The 20,257-nt window shown below is 50.8% G+C and overlaps 10 protein-coding genes across 10 annotated transcripts; 2 read left to right on the plus strand and 8 right to left on the minus strand.

Annotated features, from left to right (window-relative positions):
- The first annotated feature begins 514 nt into the window (after window positions 1-514).
- On the plus strand, window positions 515-1,695 carry K460DRAFT_307954 (uncharacterized protein). The gene is made up of 2 exons (XM_040930088.1): window positions 515-843; window positions 953-1,695. Exons 1-2 carry the CDS (start codon window positions 525-527, stop codon window positions 1,501-1,503), a joined length of 870 nt encoding a protein of 289 aa, XP_040790642.1. The 5' UTR covers window positions 515-524; the 3' UTR covers window positions 1,504-1,695.
- Window positions 1,696-1,827: 132 nt separating this feature from the next.
- K460DRAFT_275351 (UPF0057-domain-containing protein) lies at window positions 1,828-2,315 on the minus strand (the record flags this gene model as incomplete). Its single annotated transcript, XM_040928036.1, has 4 exons — window positions 1,828-1,905; window positions 1,936-2,080; window positions 2,145-2,220; window positions 2,276-2,315. The coding sequence occupies 4 exons, from the start codon at window positions 2,313-2,315 to the stop codon at window positions 1,828-1,830; spliced, it is 339 nt and encodes a 112-aa protein (XP_040790643.1).
- A 1,533-nt stretch (window positions 2,316-3,848) lies between these two features.
- Window positions 3,849-4,052, minus strand: K460DRAFT_277951 (uncharacterized protein; the record flags this gene model as incomplete). The annotated part of the gene is made up of 1 exon (XM_040928214.1): window positions 3,849-4,052. A coding segment is annotated over one exon (204 nt), but the record flags the coding sequence as incomplete, so codon positions are not given.
- A 42-nt stretch (window positions 4,053-4,094) lies between these two features.
- On the minus strand, window positions 4,095-6,819 carry K460DRAFT_275392 (glycoside hydrolase family 2 protein; the record flags this gene model as incomplete). Its single annotated transcript, XM_040928041.1, has 2 exons — window positions 4,095-6,183; window positions 6,236-6,819. 2 exons carry the CDS (start codon window positions 6,817-6,819, stop codon window positions 4,095-4,097), a joined length of 2,673 nt encoding a protein of 890 aa, XP_040790645.1.
- Window positions 6,820-7,141: 322 nt separating this feature from the next.
- Window positions 7,142-8,591, minus strand: K460DRAFT_403383 (acyl-CoA dehydrogenase NM domain-like protein; the record flags this gene model as incomplete). The annotated part of the gene is made up of 4 exons (XM_040936621.1): window positions 7,142-7,231; window positions 7,281-7,991; window positions 8,042-8,201; window positions 8,254-8,591. The coding sequence occupies 4 exons, from the start codon at window positions 8,589-8,591 to the stop codon at window positions 7,142-7,144; spliced, it is 1,299 nt and encodes a 432-aa protein (XP_040790646.1).
- A 339-nt stretch (window positions 8,592-8,930) lies between these two features.
- Window positions 8,931-10,122, minus strand: K460DRAFT_333765 (L-xylulose reductase-like protein). Its single transcript, XM_040930891.1, has 2 exons — window positions 9,157-10,122; window positions 8,931-9,107 (listed from the first exon to the last, which is right to left on the minus strand). Exons 1-2 carry the CDS (start codon window positions 9,910-9,912, stop codon window positions 9,066-9,068), a joined length of 798 nt encoding a protein of 265 aa, XP_040790647.1. The 5' UTR covers window positions 9,913-10,122; the 3' UTR covers window positions 8,931-9,065.
- A 1,108-nt stretch (window positions 10,123-11,230) lies between these two features.
- K460DRAFT_364083 (uncharacterized protein) lies at window positions 11,231-12,601 on the plus strand. Its single transcript, XM_040932937.1, has one exon. The coding sequence runs from the start codon at window positions 11,285-11,287 to the stop codon at window positions 12,194-12,196; it is 912 nt and encodes a 303-aa protein (XP_040790648.1). The 5' UTR covers window positions 11,231-11,284; the 3' UTR covers window positions 12,197-12,601.
- Window positions 12,602-12,658: 57 nt separating this feature from the next.
- K460DRAFT_364085 (uncharacterized protein) lies at window positions 12,659-13,797 on the minus strand. The gene is made up of 2 exons (XM_040932938.1): window positions 12,872-13,797; window positions 12,659-12,822 (listed from the first exon to the last, which is right to left on the minus strand). Exons 1-2 carry the CDS (start codon window positions 13,775-13,777, stop codon window positions 12,814-12,816), a joined length of 915 nt encoding a protein of 304 aa, XP_040790649.1. The 5' UTR covers window positions 13,778-13,797; the 3' UTR covers window positions 12,659-12,813.
- An 879-nt stretch (window positions 13,798-14,676) lies between these two features.
- On the minus strand, window positions 14,677-17,425 carry K460DRAFT_67935 (uncharacterized protein). The gene is made up of 2 exons (XM_040938623.1): window positions 17,125-17,425; window positions 14,677-17,076 (listed from the first exon to the last, which is right to left on the minus strand). Exons 1-2 carry the CDS (start codon window positions 17,175-17,177, stop codon window positions 14,739-14,741), a joined length of 2,391 nt encoding a protein of 796 aa, XP_040790650.1. The 5' UTR covers window positions 17,178-17,425; the 3' UTR covers window positions 14,677-14,738.
- A 249-nt stretch (window positions 17,426-17,674) lies between these two features.
- On the minus strand, window positions 17,675-19,338 carry K460DRAFT_375015 (uncharacterized protein; the record flags this gene model as incomplete). Its single annotated transcript, XM_040934725.1, has 2 exons — window positions 17,675-18,921; window positions 18,975-19,338. The coding sequence occupies 2 exons, from the start codon at window positions 19,336-19,338 to the stop codon at window positions 17,675-17,677; spliced, it is 1,611 nt and encodes a 536-aa protein (XP_040790651.1).
- Between the last annotated feature and the right edge of the window lie 919 nt (window positions 19,339-20,257).

Genomic DNA, 20,257 nt, shown 5'->3' on the forward strand with positions numbered 1-20,257 from the left:
CGGCAGCATATCGGCGGTGTCTGGTATTCTTTATCTTCTCCATGGAGCTTCTAGGGATAGAGTGGTGAAGGTGGCATATGTTTTGTATGAGACGCGGCTTGTGGTATCTCTTTACTCCTGTCAGACCATCTATCCACGATAGGGTGTCGCGTCCAAGCATGGTGTTTGGGCTGCCTTTTTAAGCATGGGCGGATGCATTGCGCAATACCTAGGATCTGCATTTACAAAAGTTTTGATTTCTTCACGCTTCACGAGGAGATGTCCCCATACACATACGCCTAGGTATGCATTTCTTTTTATAGAGCGCTTGTGGAATTTCACAATAGAACCACAACTCATACTAGGCTCAAAGAGAGCCCAAAAAATTCGGAAAATGAGTTCAGTGCATCCGTGATGTGGAAAGAAGAATACGTGGTGGTGATGCTCTTTGAATTGAATGTCGAGATGGGCTGAAGCTTACATAAGCGACATCGAATTTCTTGAGCTCGACATCATCCAGCTTGACTGCCACAACTCCACCGCCAATGTCAGCCGCAATACCATGCTCGCGCGCTGCGGCGCCGCGTATTGCCTTGAGAACTACACGATGCCAACGATTTCTGAGCACCGAAGCAATTGCTGTCGAGGCGACGCCAGCAGCTCTACTCCCCCGGAAGCGTGAAACGCCAATACTGCGGAAGACCCTCAGCGAGCAGATGCACAGGGCCATGTATCCGCATTTATACGAGGGTGGAAGTTCCAAAACGGTTGCACCTAGGAGAACTGCACAGCCAAAGATTCAGAAACCTATCGGTTCTAAATGGGCACCGGCGATGCGAGAGGAGAACGTTTACAAGACTCTCAGTACGTTCACCCCTCCTGGTAGCCATGGAAAGCTAGCAAGCACGGCGCATGTCTTAATTGGCGAAACATCGTATTGCAAGAAGGAGCAACCATATTAATGAATCCTCAGGCGAACAATTCGGTGTCCCCATCTTCAAGCCTTCGGCTCTTAACATCAAGAAAACCTGTCCCAACCCCGTCGCAGCCGTAACCGCCTCGCAGACCACGCTCCTCGACCCCACTGGCGCCCGCACCCGCCTCTTCGCGAAAGACAACCCAGAATGCGCTCGCGTCGGCGACATTTTGCTCGTTCGCCAGCGCACCGGCGATCCCTTTGCTGGCGTATGCATCAACATCCGGCGGCGCGGCGTCGATACCGCCATCCTCCTACGCGGTCAGCTTACGCGAGTCGGCGTGGAGATGTGGTATAAGATCTACAGTCCGTTGGTGGAGGGCATTGAAGTTGTACAACGCGCGGCGAAGAGGGCGAGGAGAGCGAGATTGACGTACATGCGCCTTGTTAAGCATGATAGGGGGAGTGTGGAGAATGTGGTCAGGATGTATCTAAGGCAGAAGGCTGCGCTTGGTACAGCGGACGGCAAGAAGAAGGGTGGTGCTGCTGCCGCGGCGGCAATGGGTGGAGGTGGCAAGAAGGGCAAGGGGCGAGGGAAGAAGAGGTAGATGTGTGTAGAAGGATAGATTTGTGTATAATAGCATGGCATAGCCCGGTGCTGGTTTAGTTGGACATACTGTACAGATATGTACAACATTGGGCAGAAATCAAGAGCTTGTTCTGTCGAAACTGCCATTCGTGTAACCATCTTCATTCCGTAAAGTAGAAAAGGGTAGCGGTGGAATTGAGATCAAAGCAAAAGGTATAATGATTCCTGAGCCCAACCATAAACTCCAAGCTAATGATACCTAGACTCCTCTCATCCCATAACCCTCGACCTGATACCACCCCTCCACTCTCGCTCAGCGCTCCCTCTACCTCCACAGTCTAGTTCACACGGTCCCATACCCCTGCTGTCCTGGCTGTCCCGGCTGAACCGGATAACCTTGCTGAGCCGGCACAGGCACAGGCTCACCAGCAACAGGCGCAGCTACCGGCACAGGGCCACGATGCCCGCCACTCTGCACCTTCTGGCTATACACACCGGGTGCTGGACGCGCATTATAGATACCCGCGCGCACTTCGTCGCGTCGCTTGACGTACACGTACTCGATGTAGAAGGCGTGGATGTGGCCGGGGAAGTAGCTGCACTGTGTTAGCATGGATTGCGAAGCCGGGTATGGATTGTGGGGTGCGAGGATTGACGTACCCTAAGACGGTGAGGAGAATGTTGATGAGTAGGTCGACGCCGCATCCTGCTACGAGGAAGACACCGATGGGTGGGACTGGGGCGGTGTCAGTAGGAATTTCTAGGAGGTAAGTGAGTATGGAGAGACGTACTGAATATCGTGATGATGACCAGCAGAAGTGTCTTGATCATTTTGGCGACTTGTGTGGTTTATGCTTAGGGCTGTTCGGCATTCGAAAGTAAAGTAGGGTTGGATATGTTTGTGCTTTGTTGAACGTTTGCGTCTGTCGCCGCACAGAGGAATGCGTATGTAACGTAGAACTCGTAGAATAGACTCTGGCAATCCGAAGCTTCCCGGCAGGGTATCAAACGTTTATGAGCGAAACTTTGAAAGGTGTCACCCGCACTATCTGTTACCACGCTCCCCTGCGTTTCTGGTCAATAAAGCGTTGGGTTCCGTGCTGCGCATTCGTCATGGGTGTGGCGCGACGCCGGGTGTGGCGGAAAGCTCGACACGCTTGCGCGTCGTGTTGCCCGATGACTGATGAGATTTCAGCATGTGAGAACAGTTGTAGAGGAGTGCGAGGCTGGAGCACATGTTGTCGATCCTTAATGCAGTGGTCACGTCATGTCACCCGGCGGGCTCCTACGTTGTCGTGTTACTCGTCGAGCCCGTTTCCTCCCCAGTCTTCGTTATCACTTTTTCTGAAGTTCATACCCCAAACACTTTGTGTTTCAATCACAGTCTTTTCTGCATATCCCTGGCATATGCTCTGAGTCCTTGAGGATACAAACACAGGATCACCTGGTCTGCTTCATTTGAGTCAATACTACATAGCACCCTCAACCCAGTCTACACCGAGCAAACCCCGAAGACGATCAGTCCAACGCCTACCCATACCTGCACGTTTCTGGCCGGCTGCATGTCGATGAATATAAGCTAAGATCGAATTAGCAGCTATATGCGAAGGAACCACTATAGCGGAGAGAAGATGAACATTTCAACCATCTTTGTTGCCCTTCCAGCCATACCTGCCGCTTTGGGAGTCTGTCGATCGCCATTTCGAGTGCAAAGTGATATCCTTGGACCCCTGGGTGGTCGTTGATCTACAAGAGGTAGGCAGAAGACGTCTTGTAAGAGTACCCAATCGGAGGTAACAGGCATGACCAATATGGTCATATCCCTCAGAAAAGGTATGGAAGGATGAATGCACTACGGGGCACCACGTGCTTGCCATAATGCGATCACCCACCTCCTCTTTGAGTTATCTGAGGTACATCATGGCCAATCAAGAGCAGTGAATGTGGAACATGTTGAATAGCCGTGAAGTAACTCAGGTAACTCAAATTAAAGTGCGTTTCTAATCGCAACCCCCTTTGGTGATTTGGAAAGTTTGCATAAATGCAGCAGTCGTCACCCGAAGATGCTTTGAAGCAAGTTTGGTTATTACTGTTTCATGCTTCCGAAGAAAATAAGGAGAATGTTTTTAGCTAAATAGTAGGCTCAAGCTTCACGAAGAGGGTGCGTCGTGCAGCGCCGTTGCAGAAATAGCAATATCCAATCTAAATGATGAAAGTAATAATTGCATGAGCTGTGTACTTCGGCTGCATGCCATTTGGACGTTTTCAACAATGATACGGACTATTGGTATGGCATCCGACTTGCAGTGATACAATGCGATCATCACGAGCCAGCCTACTCACCATTAACCACAAAGACACCGCTTAGAGTGTAGACCACACTTGGAGAGCAGAATAGGCATATGGCAAAGAGAAACGCAAAAAAAAAACATACAACAGCGGGGATTCGCCAGTGGTCACCCACCTGACTACTAATCCGCCGGTATTCTGCTTAAGTACCGCTGAGCGAACGGGAAGCGCTGAATTCAGAATCCTATGGTCGTATGTGAAAGATCTGTTGAAATTATTGCCCTATATTGGTGGTGCTTTGCGTGTCCTGGAGAGTACTTCTCAATATCCGCCACCGATCTTCACTGTTTTTGATTTCACGTTGTTCCCCGACACCTCAATCGCAACACCATTATGCCCACGCCCGTAGCCGACCTCGATTTCCAGTCTCTCTCTAGGCCAGAGCGTGACATAATTCTCAGACCAAGTGACTGGCACCACGTCTTTTCCAGTCCCGTCCACTAGATTCAGCCTGACAAACACCGCGGGGATCTTGCTCTTATTCTCTAGTGTCACTCTTGTACCCTGTGCTCGTATGTCAACACCTGCCGTCGGCAAAGCGTTGAGAGCTGTGAAGTCCGAGTAAGAAGTGACGGGCGTGTGATACCACGTTGAGTTGTCCCAGTCCAAAACATCAACCTGTGGTGCCAACCAGTATACACTTCTACTTAAGACTCTCCTGCCGCCTGTGAGGCGAAGCCGGAGAAGTACCACGTCCGTAATATTCAGAAGTCCCGGCACTGAAGTTATCTTGCGACTTGAGTTGAGATCCGTGATGGTATCTACACTCTTCTTGACAATTGACTGTCCATCCAGACCAATGACTTCGATGTCTATAGTGCGATCAGATGACTTTGGTGCATTCGATCTTGACTTTCTGTTCACCAAGTAAACGGTCTTGTCCCCGTAATCATAAACCGCCGTCTCCAGTTTGCCCAGAGCGGTTTTCACGCCGAAATAGCTCCCGCCAGGGTGTAGGTAGTAATCGAAGAGGTTCCAGTGCAGCGACGGCCACGCATTGTTCAGCATCCAGTAAATAAGACCTGTAGCGGGCCGCTCCAATGCTTTATTCCAGCGAGACAAGTAGGCCTCGAACTGAGAACGTGTAGCTTCATAGTCTGCCATTTGGGCTTTGAGCAGGTAGTCGGAGAGGGAAGAGGGCGCACCGTATCGAGCCCACAGCGCATCGTTGTATATCGTCCTCGTGTAGAACGACGACACGTTCGTGGACATGTGGTACAGCCCTTTATCTTTACTTTCCTTCTTCCACAGGTCTCCGAGGTCCTCTGGGCTGAGAAACTTCTTGAGAGATCCGAGTTCAGGTGTTCCCACGCCAGCACCGAGTTCGGAGCCAAAACCAGCTGCACTACCAAGTCGCCCCTGGTTATCGTACCAGTAATTGGGAGACACCCAGTCGTAAGGCCCCTCCATTCTCATGCCTCCATTCCCAAGAAGGTCGGGCGCGCCATTCTGGCTTGCGGATGCGATGATTGGTATATTCCAATTGTAGGCCTTGAGTGCGTCAACGTAGATTTGCGTTGCGCGGTCGTCGGGCCAGAAGTCACTTCCGACCAGGAATCCAAGCATGCTCGGATGACTCTGCATGAGCTCCGCTTCGTGACGTATGGAACGATTCGCAATATTGTAGTCGGCGTCTGTCCATTTCTCGCCAGTGCCTTCGACGTTATAAGTCCAGCCTTCCCATTTATCACAACATTCCCATCCAGCGAGGATCATGATACCAAGTTCGTCCGCGAGATTGTAGAGGAAGGGATGCTCTTGTTTGCCTTCCAAGCGGATAGTGTTGAGGCCCATATCTAGCACGTACTGAAATTGTGCTCGTAGCTTGTCCTCGTCGAAGCGAAGAAAGATGTCGGAGGTATAGCCAGCTCCGAGGACTTGGAACCGCTCGCCGTTGACGTAAAAGGTAGTATCGTTATACTTAGCGTCCAATTGCTTCGTGACAGTCCGGATGCCAAACCTCGTTACCGGAGTCGCATCACTCAAGCCGCCAGCCTTTGTAGTAGCATTGCACTGCACGCTATACAGCGGTTGATCACCCCACTGTCTTGGCCACCAAACCTGCGGATCGTTCACTCTTGCTTCAAGACTGAATGTCGCTTGTTCTCCGCCTCCCAAATCGAAGCCCGACCTCGGAGCCCCAAGTTTGATGCCATTGGGGTCGTAAATTGCGCAGTCAATGTACCCACTCGCACTAGCATTCTTCTTCACGTTCTTGACTTCAAGGTAGATATCAACCGCGCCGTCGAGCAGCGCTCGCGTTGTGACGCGAAGGCTACCGAGGCTTACTTGGCCTGTCCTCTTAAGCTCGATGTCGCGCCAGATTCCTGTACCGTTGTCTGCGGGATAACTGAGAGAGGACTTAGCATAAACATCATTCGGGAAATTGGAGTTATACATACGGATTCCAGTCCACAAAACCAAGAGCAAAATCGCGATTGTAATCGGTCGGATAGACCTTGACTAACAGTACATTTGCACCTTGAAAGCTTAGTTTATTCGTCACGTCATACTCAAGGCCGCCATATGCTCCAGCTTGTATCTCTTTATCTGCAACCTGCTTCCCGTTGAGCCAGATATCAGCTCTCGAGGAGATCCCATGCGTTCTGAGCGTGTAGTAGTATGAGGGATTATTATCTTGTCCCAGGTTTCCCTCCGATCTATAGTACCACGGTACCCGGAACTGACTGGCATCGACGTTTTGCAAATTGGTCGAGTAGAACAGAGCGGCTTCGTTGTAGACGTGGTTCTGGATCAATGTGGACATGAGCGTGCCTTTTGAGCCGATGGTGTACCATCCGGACGTGTCGAAGCCCGGATGGGAGAGCTGAGTCGCGTTGGAGGTGCTGAGTCGGGCGGATGATGTGACGTTCCAGGAAGGAAACGGTGCATATATCCTTGGGAGGAGGGCGGAATATATTGGCGTGAATTGACTCAATGCGAGATATACGAACCAAATGACATTCGGAAAGAGTGCTGAAGTCATCGTGGCTTCACTTTCATGGATTCGATTGATCAAGGGAAGGATGCGAGGTGGTAAGGAGAGGCCAGGACATCGTGATCTTAAGGTACCTAGATGCATGCAGTGTAACCCCAAGCCGCCGACTTTCCCTTTGCGGTAGCGTATGGCTGCATATCAATACCGTGCAATATTGTTTAAGTTTAAGTTTAACGCTTCTCCGCATGCCAAGGCAACTACTGTGGGATAGTGGCATGGGCTTGCAGGTGAAGCGAAACATGAACGCGTGATATTCGTGACCATTGGGAGGCTTAGCCTCACACCCGTGCTTGTGCGGCTGAGAAATATTTCATAACTTCCAACCTCGCCTCTTCGCAAGCGCTGTTTCTTGTCGCACGGCTAGGTCTGCGATGATTTCTTCACTTCCACCACCAACAACCTAATGCCAGTGTTAGCCATGGGCGTTTGGCAAGGCAAGTTGAACATACCATCATCCTCAAATCTCGACTCATTTGCTCGATAATAGCACCAGGTCCACCCTTCTGATACCCAGCACCACCGAAAATCTGCTGCGCCTCGCGATTCGCCATCTCCAGAATTCGTCCACCGTGCACCTTACATAGCGCAATCTGCCCTGCGATCTCTGGGTCCTGCCAGCCCAGCGGTGACTGTTGAATATGATAGGCAAGCTGCTCTAGCCACGCCCAATGACTCTCCACATACCGCCCGATAGTCGCCAATTTGTGGCTAATAATTTGGTTGGAGATAAGGGGCTTGCCGAAAGTGTGACGTTTTGTAGCGTATTCGAAGGACTCGGAGAGACAAGTTCGCGCTTTACGGTTACAACCTATGGACATGAGGAAACGCTCTTTGTTAAAGTTTGTCATGATGATACGGAAGCCCTCGTTTTCTTTGCCGATGAGATTCTCCACGGGGACGTGCACGTCGTCGAGCTCAACGAAGCTCGCGCCGCCGGCTTTTTGACCGCTGTTGGGTATGCGGCGATGGGAGAAGCCTTTCGCGTTTGTAGGAATCACGATGACGGAAATACCTCGCATGCCTGGACCGCCAGTGCGGACAGCAGTTGTCATATGTGTGGCCCAGGGCATGCCAGTGATCCATTTTTTGTAGCCATTCACTATGTAGAACTTTCCATCGGTCGTCTTCTCCGCCTTCGTTTGGATGTTCGCGACGTCTGACTGCGGTACAAGTCAGTCTATACGTTATGGAGAGTAGTAGTACGACGTACGCCACCACTCGGCTCAGTGATACCCAAGCAGAAACTCGTCTCCCAGTTGAACAGTCCAGGGAGCCACTTTCTCTTCTGCTCCTCAGTACCATGATGCACAATAGGCGGCACACCAATTACGCTACCACCACCGAGTGCAGTGCCTACACCACCCTCAATCCTGGCGTTGTTAGGCGCTGGGTGAACAGCCCCAGAGGCTTATTGTTGCATACCTGCTATCCTCATCCGTAGAGATAAGAAGATGAAAAATGTCCATCTCCCCAACGGGAATTCCAGCTGGACCAGGCACATTCTTTGGTCTATACGGCTCCGGCACATCTCCAAACGCAAAGCCTGACTGTGCCCATTTCAATCGCACTTCCTCAGGAGCTTCGCCCTTCTCTTCCCACTCCAGCATGTATGGCTTGATATTCTCATCGATATATGTACGTAGTACATTGCGCAATCGCTTGTGGGAGTCGTTGTAGTAAGGCGACGCGAGGGAGCTGTACCAGGAGGGTTCAGCCCAGGGACCGAGGTTGCCGAAGGTTTCTTTCTTTTGGGGTTGCATTACGGAGGGACGAGGCGCGTTATTTTCTGGCTTTGGAGTCGCCGTTGCGTACCGATGGGACTGTTCAAGGACATGGCTGCGGTGGCATATGTTTGTTAGAGGAGCGTTGCCGCGGCTCAAGGAAGCGGGGGAAGGTGCGAGTCAGCGCTAAGGGTCTCTTGTCCGCCCACCATAACATTTGAGGCCTACAGCAGCATGTTATTTTGATCGCAACTCCTTGGGAGTGATAATCTGTGCGAATTATGTTCTTCGTTGCGAGGACCACAGAAAGCAGCGCGATCCTGAAGGTTGTACACCAAAGACGAACACAAGAGTAGCACGGCGTGTGGAAACAGAAATGGTTTGTAAAGCGTGGCATTCATTCAGGTCATAAAGTACTAAGTACAGAGAAGATTTCGTGGCTCTTGCCAGAACTCGTAACTTTTCTTGTTATTCCCCTCGGTTCGTGTCCGTTTTCTTCGATGGGCGACCCGTTTACCTGGCGGTGTAACCACCATCGATGATGAGATCGGATCCCTATCATTGTCAGTAACACGCTCTCACATGGAGTTGTTGGGGAACGTACAGTGGTGTAAGAGGAAGCATCCGAGGCGAAGTAGACATACGCGCCCTTGAGCTCCTTGGCCTTGGCGTCACGTCCCATGGGGATCATGGAGTGCCAGAGCTTCTGGATGTCCTGGGGAACGAAGTCGGAAAGACCAGTGTCAATGTATCCAGGGGAGATGGAGTTGACACGGGCAAAGTCCCTCCACTCGTTGGCCAGCGACCTGGCCAAGTGGATGCAGCCAGCCTTGGCGACGTTGTATGAGGTCTGCTCCTGAGGGAAGTTGGCAATGTGGCCGGACATGGAGGCGGTGATGACGAGAGAGCCGCTCTTCTGCTCGCGGAAATGAAGACCAACAGCGCGGGCGCAGTTGAAGGTGCCGTTCAAATCGGTCTCGATGACCTCGTTCCACTGCTCGACAGAAGCATCGAGGATGCCGTTGTCAGCGGTCTTGCCAGCGTTGGCGATGAAGACATCGACCTTGCCGAAGTCCTTGACGACGTTGGCAACGAGCTCCTCGCACTGGGCGTAGGAGTCGACCTGGCACTTGTAGGCCTTGACCTTGACGCCATACTTCTCGCTCAGCTCCTTTGCGTTCTTCTCAGCTCCGGATGCGCGAGAGTTGTAGGTGATGGCGAGGTCGGCTCCGAACTCAGCACAACCGCGGGCAGCCTCAATGCCAATACCGGTAGGGCCGGAGGCACCGGTGACAATGACGACCTTGCCCTTGAGGCTGAAAAGGTCCTTGAGCTCGTCTGCTTTGGGAACGGGAACCATTGTGGCGGTAATGTATGTGGGGGTTTAAAAAAGGTAAAGATAGAAGCTGTGATGAGATGCAATTGAAATGGAAGCAACTGATGGAAGCCGGAATCAGAGGGGCAAAGAGGGGTTCAAGTAGTCGAGCACAAAAGATTCTGGCCTAAGAAGCGGTTAGTGAGGGGCGTCAAGGCGGGTGTGACGTGTGGCCTCTCTTTCGATCGAACGTCATGTTATCCAGTTTAATTCACCAATTGGATTGAAATGTGGGTTTACTACGGCGACACTCCGCTGTGATGCTAGCCAAAATGGAGGTGGTGGATCGTAGTGATGATTACTAGCCCAACAGGGTTCTGTTGCCCCGCGACTCGATGAAGAGCTGGTCTTGGCCTCAGTGCGCGAGTTATCTCCTATTGGCCTTGACTTCTTCTCCCATGCCTCAACGTGTTTTTCTCACTTCAATTCATCGCGTGTATCTCGCCAGGATTGAACAATGATGGGCTGTTTTGCCGATTCCTGCGATTCCATCTGGTTCTGGACCCGATCATGTTTGATGCGAAGCTTGAACAGCAATGCCCTGCATGTGTACAAACCAAGCCAATGCCCATGACCACGCATATCGGCTCAAAACATAGCTATCAATTGACTAATCAGGCTACTATATCTCTTACTCTACAGCACAGCAGCAATGAGGCATCGTTACTCAGCTCTTTCAGCTTTGGTCTTCGCACAACCCTCAAGGCTCTAGAAGCTTGGACCCTGCATATATAAAAAAGCGATCAGGTGAGGGGAAAGTCTTCACAAGAGGAGCCCCGAGATTCTCTGCGCATGGGCGTTATCATGTGGATCCAGTCTGAGTGCTGCGATGCCACGTACGGTGCCTAGAGCATTCTCCATCATAGGGTTGCCAGCTACGCAGATGCTGACTTATGGCTCGACCATGCCCTACAACGGGGCTCTAGTTTACGCCGGGACGAGGAAGACTGTTGCCTGCAGATTCTATACTCGCAAGCAATTACTTTCAATGGAGCCCTGAAAATATGTAAGCCGTATTAGCTTACCTGGAAGATTCGTAGGTTCGAGAGTGTGGAGTAGTGGATGCGTATGCACAGACCATCTGCGACGCGGAATCACGTGCCTCATACTGCGCTCTGAATATGAGAAGCGTATACTGATAGATAGCGGGTCTCTTTGCTAATATATTTGTATACTAAAAAGTGTTCATACTGGTGACTGGCGGCAGGGATGGTGTGTGAGCTGATGATCTCTCTTACTTGGCACCGCGCATGAGCTCCTGCCCCTCCTTGACATTAACGTCGTAACACTACCTGGCGCTTTGAACGATACGCTGCACGTAGACTTGCAGTTATACTTCTAACGAACTCCTGTTACAATGGTGCTACACGGTCTCGTTCCAAAACCCCTTCCCGCCGGCGACTTCGTTGTTGGCCAGCTACTCGTACACCCTCTCCACCCCGAGCGAGACTCCTTCTACCCCGACAAGGCCCACGCAGAGGTCGACGACCTCAACGACTTCCACATTCAGCTTCGCTATAAGGACATCTTCTCGGTCGATACCGAGGGTCGCTTCCTGACAAATTATGGCGCAAAGTTCGATCTCGGAAAGATATACAGGCAGCCGAACCTGCTGACGGTTAAGGCGGAGCAGATGATCCAGCGCAACAGCCAATACCCCTCGCAGGCATTCCAAGCTGTATGTAATGACCCAGAAGCTAGGACTTGGATATACGAGCAGGTCAAGGCGGGCAAACCGCTGTATGTCATTCTCGGCCTCACAGAGCTGAAGAATGCTGTCTTCAAACGCGCCAAACTTCACGACTCAGGCGCGTCGAAACGTCTCAACGAGATGCCGATCGAGAGAGACGCCAAAGTCCCTAGAACTCTGCGCGGCAGATCAGAGTCGAACCTTGGGGGACTAGGTACCGAACCACATATATCTGGCGTGTTTGGTATGGATGTGAGACGCGTGCAGGCGAGGGTCACTACTCCTGCGGAGCCTCATGCTCTGGAAGATCTAAAATATCGATGGATTTATTATGATGTTCCGAACAGCGCGAACAAGGAGCAGCTTATGATTGGCCTGGGCGAGGAGCTCAAGGCTAATGATCTTCGCCTGATGCTTGATCTGAGCGAGGAGGATGTGCAGGGGAACCTCGACGCCATAAGCCAGCTCAGCCTTGATGCGATGAGCGCTGCTGCGAGCCCGATGTTACGCCCCAGCGAGCCAGCGCTGCGAGGACGCTCACCTTCTCCCAACCCGGCGATGCTACGACACCTTTCCTAGAGCTACCTTCTTTCCACCACGAGTCGACCGTCGCGTGAACTACGAGCAACATGAAAATACAGCTGGCATGAGCATGCGAGTTCAAAATACATCATAGACTTGACAGCATTCCTGCGACGATATATCATCAATATTACGGCCTATCTACACAGTTTCTATACCCTTCGAGTATGTTTAAGTAATACATCTTGAGCTTCGCACACTTTCATACGCATTCAATCTCTGCTCTTCCACTTGGCATGCACCGCAAACTTTCGGTTTCCAATTGCAATTGCTGGCATCTAGTGTGTATTTCAAATGTTTGCTGTTCCCCCATAGTTCAACGCCCCATAGCATTCGGCCACTACTGCCCGTCCATGCGTCAACTAATGGGGATGCTCCACACTCATGCCGATCGTTACCCCACCCTAACTAGATGTGCCTAACTCGTTGACTTGTCAAGCAAGATCATGCTTTTGATATAGAAGCTCGACTTCGCATAGACAGGTGGTGAAGAAGCTTGGCACACTCTTATGCGTCTTGCGTCTACAAGCCTCATTAATTCATTGACTTAGAACAAATCATGTTTTCAGGGCACTGGAGAAAGGCGACATGAATCGAACTGTTAGAGAGATAAGTTATAAAAGGTCAGTGCAGACGATAGCTTGCTCAAACCCTCGGCCTAACTGTCTTTAGGCCTATATCTCCAGTCACTCTACCATTTTCGATTGGATCACCAAAATCATCTTTCAACTTCCTAGAATCCGTCAGATTCCCAATACTGGCCATCTCCAGATCCGGCTTCGACGCTTTTCTTTTCATACCCATTTTCGAATGTGAGAACTCATCATTATTCGTACCCAGAAATCCGAGTTCCACCAACCGATTCCGGGCCTGCGTCTCAGTATCTTGATCATAAAAGAAGCCTCCAACTTTCACGAGTGAACGTTGCATGAAGCTCTTCAGAGTGGGTATAGTAGCAGCGATGAGCGCAACTTCCTGCTCCAGCATTGCCCAAATAGTCGCCATGACGTTCGTACGAAAGACATCCGTTGACGTGTAAAACGACTGCAACCAAACGGTGCGCAAGATGGCAAAGGAAGACGCAAACAGCCCGAGACCCATCAGAACACCGAGAAATATCTTCTCCTCGCGCGGTCGATGTAGCTTCCGGATGAATATAATCGGCACAAAAGAGAAGATGAGATCGGTCGAGACGTGTACTGCGCTTCCTGCAATTATATTCCCGATAATAACGCTCCGCGGTACGCACTTTACACCCCCCGGCCGGAAAAAGGTAGAAGGATCCCAGTAGGAACTGAAGGGCCGGCACTGCAGAAATTGGAAGAAGGTCTGCACAGTGGCGTTGAGAAGCAGTACTCCCATGATAGAGAATAGGAAATTCCGCCAAGCGCGTCCAGGTTTCAAGCGTAGGAGGAGTAGAGCCACTGATAGCTTTACGAGCGTGATAGACCAGTACCAGATAACCTGGCAAATGAAACTGAGGCGGAGGGCCGCTGTGCGGGACGCTTGGGGAATGAACTCTGCGTGTCGTCCGAACCCGTATGCGCATGCGATGCAGATGAGGCAGTACTTGGCCATGGCCAGAATCTAAGCAAGACTCTTTTATTAGTCGTGTGCTTCCAACTCGGCACATAAATTGATGTTGACGTACAGTTGCACCGACTACCGTCCAGTCTTCTAGCCCCAGGCAGGAAATCGGTCGTATTCGAGACCACAGGCGGGCAAATAGGAGTAAAATCGCTATAAGCAGTATACTGCCGGTGGTGCTGAGGAGCATGGGCGCTTGTGTGTCGTCGCGTACAGAACCGTTTAGTAGTTGTCTGGAGTCCATTTTGGCGGATGCAGTACTATCAGGAGGGACTAAAAGGAAAGGAGGATCATCAGTTCAGATAGAGCGCAAACATGCACCGAAGACTTAATGAACCTTCTCGAACATCTTGTACTGCATAAACACCTCGCTTGTTGATTTTCGCGATGCCCATCCCGTTCCACACCTTTCCTACATATTCTCGCCTACATATCTCCGAGCAATGCCTCTTCACAATGCGACATGCGCATCGCGAGAAGAATTGCCGCCATTGGACGCTGCTGAATCTGTATCTAAGCATACTAGGAGTCTACCGTTTTGTTATGTGGTGCAGTATCAGAAGCGTTTCGGGATCTACCCCGTATCGATGCACCCCAGATATGCAATGCACGATCGCGTCAACAACCTGATCATATATTGTCTATGCAATCCTCGACAGCTTCAAGGACCTGTTAGCATAGGACTGGAGTAGAGACAGGGATAGGCGAAGGTGTATTTGTTGTTCGAATGACCGGGTTGGCTATGGAAGAAAACTCTGATAATTTGAAATGTTCGCTGAAAGGTAATCGAAAGAATCAAGTAGTGCATTATGATGCTCCCAACTGGTAGCGCTTTTGGTATACTAAGTTCGCAATGAATGAAAAAATACCGTCGGAGCTATGAGCCCGACCTACGGCGCTCCGTACTCACTCCCTAATCCAATCCCAACCCATCGTCTCCATCATCTTTATCCTAAAGCACAAGCGGCAACCCAAACTTCTCTTTGATCAATTTTCCAACGGCATTTCCCATATCAGTCTCCAACATTTCCTCAATAACCGTGGCAGCATCCTTTAGCATCGTAGCATCGGCGTTTTCACTGCTCTCCTTAAAGATATATTCGACGATGCGAGGAAGCTGGCTCTCATCCTCAATATATTCTTGTCCAAACAGTTCGACGAGCCGATCACGACATCTGTCTTTGATAGATCGGAGGAGACCCCAGCAAGCGCGGTGAAGAGTGAGATAGTCGACCGAGAGCTCGAGCATCTGACTTTCGACGCTATCTCGTATGACGCATAATAGCTGGTTAGCTGGGACTCCCCTTTGGGGGTCGTTCTCGTGGCCAATGAGGGTGCCGGGGGCTGTAACTGAAGGCATGGGTTGACCCTTTGCGTCGAACTGGCGCTGCCCCCTGCCCGCCCGGATAAAGCTGTCTACATCTTCGGCACGGAGCTCTAGGCTAGGCTTTCCCGAGCAGTATCTCTCCTTGAATTTCCGAATGACTGGCGCCATGTTTGACGAGCCCGGATAGCTGGCATTGAACGTCGTGGTCTTGTCTTCCAACGGGGTCTCATAGCTCGGTTCAGAGTTTACGGCAAAGTCTTCTATAGCCATCTTGAGACATACGAGGTAATCTTCTGGACACCAAGGTGGGTAACCAACAAATAGTTCCTTAGCGTGGTTTGTACCAAAGAGAATGATCATATCGATCCACTGAGTTTCGAGAAGCTTTTCTTGGCGCACGGCATTGTACAGGTGTCCACAAGACTGAATGGCACCCCAAGCCCCCATGAAGAAGATGCTCCCTGTGTGTAGCTCTGTTTGTACGTAGAACTTCCACACGCCGGATGCCCACGGATGTTGTCGTAGAAAATAGTAGGGGTCCGGAAGTTTTAGCCCCCACAATGTCTGGCAGGCATATCGGTGCGGATCTCTCAAGATGTAGTTGAAGACATTGTCCGAAAACTTGCTCATCTGCTTCATAGACCCCGCCGACAAGCTGCTAGAGCGTAACCCCTCGTGAAAGCGGAAGTTTTCCTTGATGTTGTTTCGTGTAAAGGATGCTACGGCGGAAAGCTTAAAGAAAGCGGCTTGAGCTTTATCACGAAGTCGATTGTGGATATCAATGAATAGTTGAGAGGCAAATGCCAATGATAGAGTGACCTCCTTAGTCTCGAACATGTTGCGTATACCGACTGTCAGTTCGTCTTCCGCTGGCGAGCGCTCGAATATTGAAGTCATGGCCGTAAACTCGGGAAGCATCCTGATCATAACGCGCCTGTCCTCGAGAAATCTCTGGCGATTATTCTTGCTTGCGCGATCGCTGCTCGGATCGTAGTCAGAACTATCCTTCCCTCCATAATCAGGTACCATACTTGGCCGCTGTACATCCAAATACTCGGTTAGAAGCCTGAATGGGACCAAAAAAAGATTCATTATGGTATCGTACATCTTGAAGTTGAACTTGTCGCCCGGTTGGTCCCTCTCGCCCGGGGTTGTGTTATGAGCAATGCACTCTTCGTTGTAAAGGAGCTTAAGCATCGCGTAAATCCCACCATGTTTGGTATACTGCTCCTTGCAGTCATCCTCCAATGAGCAGGCAAAACTGACAGCGGTGTCTGTCACTAGGGATGCAGTGACAAGATCAAGCACTCCCTGCTTATACCCGTCCCAAGCTTGGGTAACCTCGGATCGGAGATAATTCAAATCCAACAAGAACAGTTGAATGGCAAGAAAGTCGTCCTCGATGCCGTCGGATAGGTTACTCGTATCTTCTACCTGCTTTTCTTCGCGTGATGACGATGTAGTCGCAGGGCCAAGCTCAAGATCGGCTAGCAAAGGATCAGATTGAATAGCGGCTAATACACGATCGCGTTTGGGGTCAGCTAATAAATGTTCAGGTTCATCTGAACTGTCCGGGGTCTCTCCCCGTGGAGCAAAGCCACTAGCATGTCGAGATGCGAGAATATCGCGGACCTTTTTCAATGCCTCGAGGAGGGGTGCTTGGTCGGTATCGTAAATCTGCTTGACTGTGCTTTCTACAGGACGGCGTGATCTCATATAGAGATAAAACTCGAGGACTTCAATTGTTCGATCGAGAACGATACGGAGGGTCGCTGAGGCTTGAACGACCTGATCTTTATTGGCGGCAATGAGCTCAGCCATTGCTATGTACTCCTTCGTAGAAACGGCGTATGTTGAGATATATTTAGCTGATTTTTTGCGAGATCTTCGACGCGCCCGAGTGGCGGCTCTCGAAGTAAAGCCAAGATTATTGGCAGTGGTCCTGAGCCAAGAGGCAACCTCCCTGAAGTCCGTATGAGTGAAAGATCTTTGCACCTGACAGGCTTCTTACCGAGTGTCCCTCTTGTACTGACGGCACGCGCTCCACACATTATCCGGCAGCATCTCGATATTTGATGAAAGAGAGTTTGATGCAGGTGAGTCGGGGACCAATAGTTCGATAGCTAACACTGACGTGAGGGTAGACGGCGGAGGAGAGATAGCGAGCCCCAAGAGGTGCTAAAATGTCGAAGATTTTGGAATAAACAGACCCTTCTGACCTAAGGCTTGGCGGATAATATTGTGGCAGGCTCAGTGCGGGACTTTGGCAAGTATTACTTTAATGTTCCATGCTGAGGGTGGTTCCCGCCTTCCTGGACAGCCGTAACCATCAACAGCGACGTCGCCATGTATTTAATAGATTGAATGTGTCTGTCGTAGGTTATGCTAACGTAAAGTCGTAGAATTATCTGTTTGTATGGGGGTTCATGGTGATGGAAAGTGAACAAACAGGCTTTAGTAATGCCGGATTGTCGGACAAGGTTCTCATATTGCAAAGATCTCGCAGCATTATCAAAAGAGCAAGACCAAACCTCCTGGAGGATGTTCTGGCTCACCACAACCTAATGCCGAGATCCACCACGTCCGTAGTCAGGACTTCTTCTTCGCTCGGAGAAGCCTCGACCACGAGTAGCATATGGTTGACCACCATGCGACTGGTTGTTATACGGCTGACTGCCTCGCGGCTGATTGCCATATGACTGATTGTTATACGGCTGCCTGCCATACGACTGATTGGCATACGGTTGATTTCCGTACGATTGACCGCGGCCACGAGGAGCGTTGAATGCACCTCGACCACCTCTTCGGCCATGATAGCCACCACGATGTGGAACAGACGACATTGGCCAATGTTTCGTGAAAAACTCCCTTCCCACAGCACGACTCATCCCCTCCATTGAGCGGATGGTAAGCGGACCGCCCTTACTCTCGCGTACAAGAACAACTGCCCGATTTGGTCGTCGTTCTCGTTGCAACACTGCCCTCAATTGAGTTAGCAAGCTAACAAGTTTCCTGAGATTCTCTTGGTTGTCGTCCTCCCAGTGCTTAATTCTTGCTGTAGCGTCTTCGCATTTCACACGACGGATCACACCGGTGTTCAACTCATATGGTCCGGTGAAAAGTAGCGAAGTACGGCCGAACCAAAGCTGATCCTGGCATGCGACTGGCTTATACCTCTCTGGATCGTGCTTTTGCGTCTTGAGCTCCACCATCTGGGCCGTGGGGACGATATGACCCTTTTGCAAAACTCGGATAGGTGCCTTGTGGACGAAGTTTGGCCGCTGTGCGAGTCCGCCGCTCACAGCAGCCGCCTCAGATAGGGAGAGTTCATCCGAGACGAGTCCATCGTCGTATGCATCTGCCTCGAAACGGCAGACAACATTAAGAGGTCCCATGGGATATTTGATTGCTCGGTAGTGGCTCGTTGCGTCTTCCATACCCTTTGCAGAACGAGTGAAGAACTTTTCGAAGTTGCACCCGTAGCTCTGGCCATTGTGGTGAGTCCACCACCTTGACTGATTGCGCACGATAATGAGTGTGTTGAAGACGAGATAGAGATCTAGGCGAAATGGACCGTTGGACTTGCCCTGCACAAACTCGAGAAGGACTCGCAAGTTGTTTCGATCTGCTAATACATCAACATCATTGAATTGATAGTTTGGGTTCATGACACTGAGAGCGTGAAACATTGGCGAGTATGGATCTCGGGGCTGACGCGCGTAGTTGTAATCTGTGTATTGGAAGCCACTGTCACGCTCGAGAGTGTGTGGCAACGTGGGTGGGGACCACTTCGCGGGTTCTCCAGGAACTATGTGACGTTAGTCTAGGGCTTGTTGAATGATTCAAGAGAGCCCAACACACCAAAGATCGTGTTAGTCCCATCTGTGGAAGCCAGCCAATTGTAGCAACACAGCAGCTCTGGATCTTGATCCCATGTAACATTTGTAGGGACTGGAGTGAGAGCATCCGACTCGATTACTTCAAGAACATCGCCGGCATCACGTGCGATCTTTTGTGCTTGCTGTTCGATCTTCTTTTTTTGCTTCTCTGTTAGTTCTCTTGGCGCCTCTGTTCGGCCTTCTGCGGCTTCAAAATCAAGCGTCTCTTGCACTACTTCGTCTTGAGAGGGCTCCGCTGCTTTGCTGCTGCTCCCAAGCTCTTGCCAGTTGGACCCGCTCAACGCCAGCCCGATCTTTGCCTCGAAAGACATAGCGGTAGGATCCATGACTTGCGCGGCGGGAGGCAAGGCTGATGCCGTATCTAGATTGCGCTGTTGTTTGATAGCCGTCTTAGTTCGCTGCATCTGCGAGTTTTCTTGATTCGTCCTCGGGCGCTTTCTCGCGTGATCGCGGTCTGCGTCGGTCGAGCTCTCACGGAAGGCTGCAGTTAAGACTGGTGAGTGAGAGAACAGAGGACAAAAGTTGCACAAAAAACCTACCATGCATGATTGAGAATTGAGAAGTCCGATTTCCACAAAAGGCTCAGCTGCTACGGGTGACCAACAGGTCGTGCGATGGAGCTGGGAGAGTCGCACTAGCGTAATCGATTAACTGGCCACTGGGAAGTACGAGTGACCGTGCGCTGAAGTATACCAGAGGCACAACACATGGAAGAAGTACTCAGTGATTGATAGTGCGTGGAAGCCTACTTGGCAGACAGAAGAAAGTTGATGGCGACAGCGAGTTGCTATCTACCTGACTGGCACATAACCAGCCAGAAGTACTAGTGAGAGTACGTTGGAGTCTAATTCGCAGACAGAACGTTTGCTGCATATTAACCTCTAACTTCTCCGCGATGCTGCCTACTCGCAGTATCCTCACGCATTTTTACGGCATCTAAGGAAGTAGTATAAAGTAGTATAAAGTAGCCCCGGAGGCATTGTGCGCGTCAGAACCCAGTTGGGTGACCAGGGTTATTGCATCCTCTCATCTACCGTCCAAGGCTTGGAACTACGACAACAGTGCCTGGCAGCTTCATCCCTCAAGTTTTATCATCGACAAATCCATCGCTATATACATCAAATGTTGTCTGTTACGTCGCTGCGCTGCGGCTCCAAGACACGATCAGCGCGTCAACTTTGCTCCGGCTAAAAATAAACCGTCGCGACATGTTCGAAGTACAAAACACCAAGACTGGCCCAAGCG

This window comes from Cucurbitaria berberidis (genome assembly GCF_010015615.1).
Source record: "Cucurbitaria berberidis CBS 394.84 unplaced genomic scaffold K460scaffold_2, whole genome shotgun sequence".
NCBI lineage: Eukaryota > Fungi > Ascomycota > Dothideomycetes > Pleosporales > Cucurbitariaceae > Cucurbitaria > Cucurbitaria berberidis.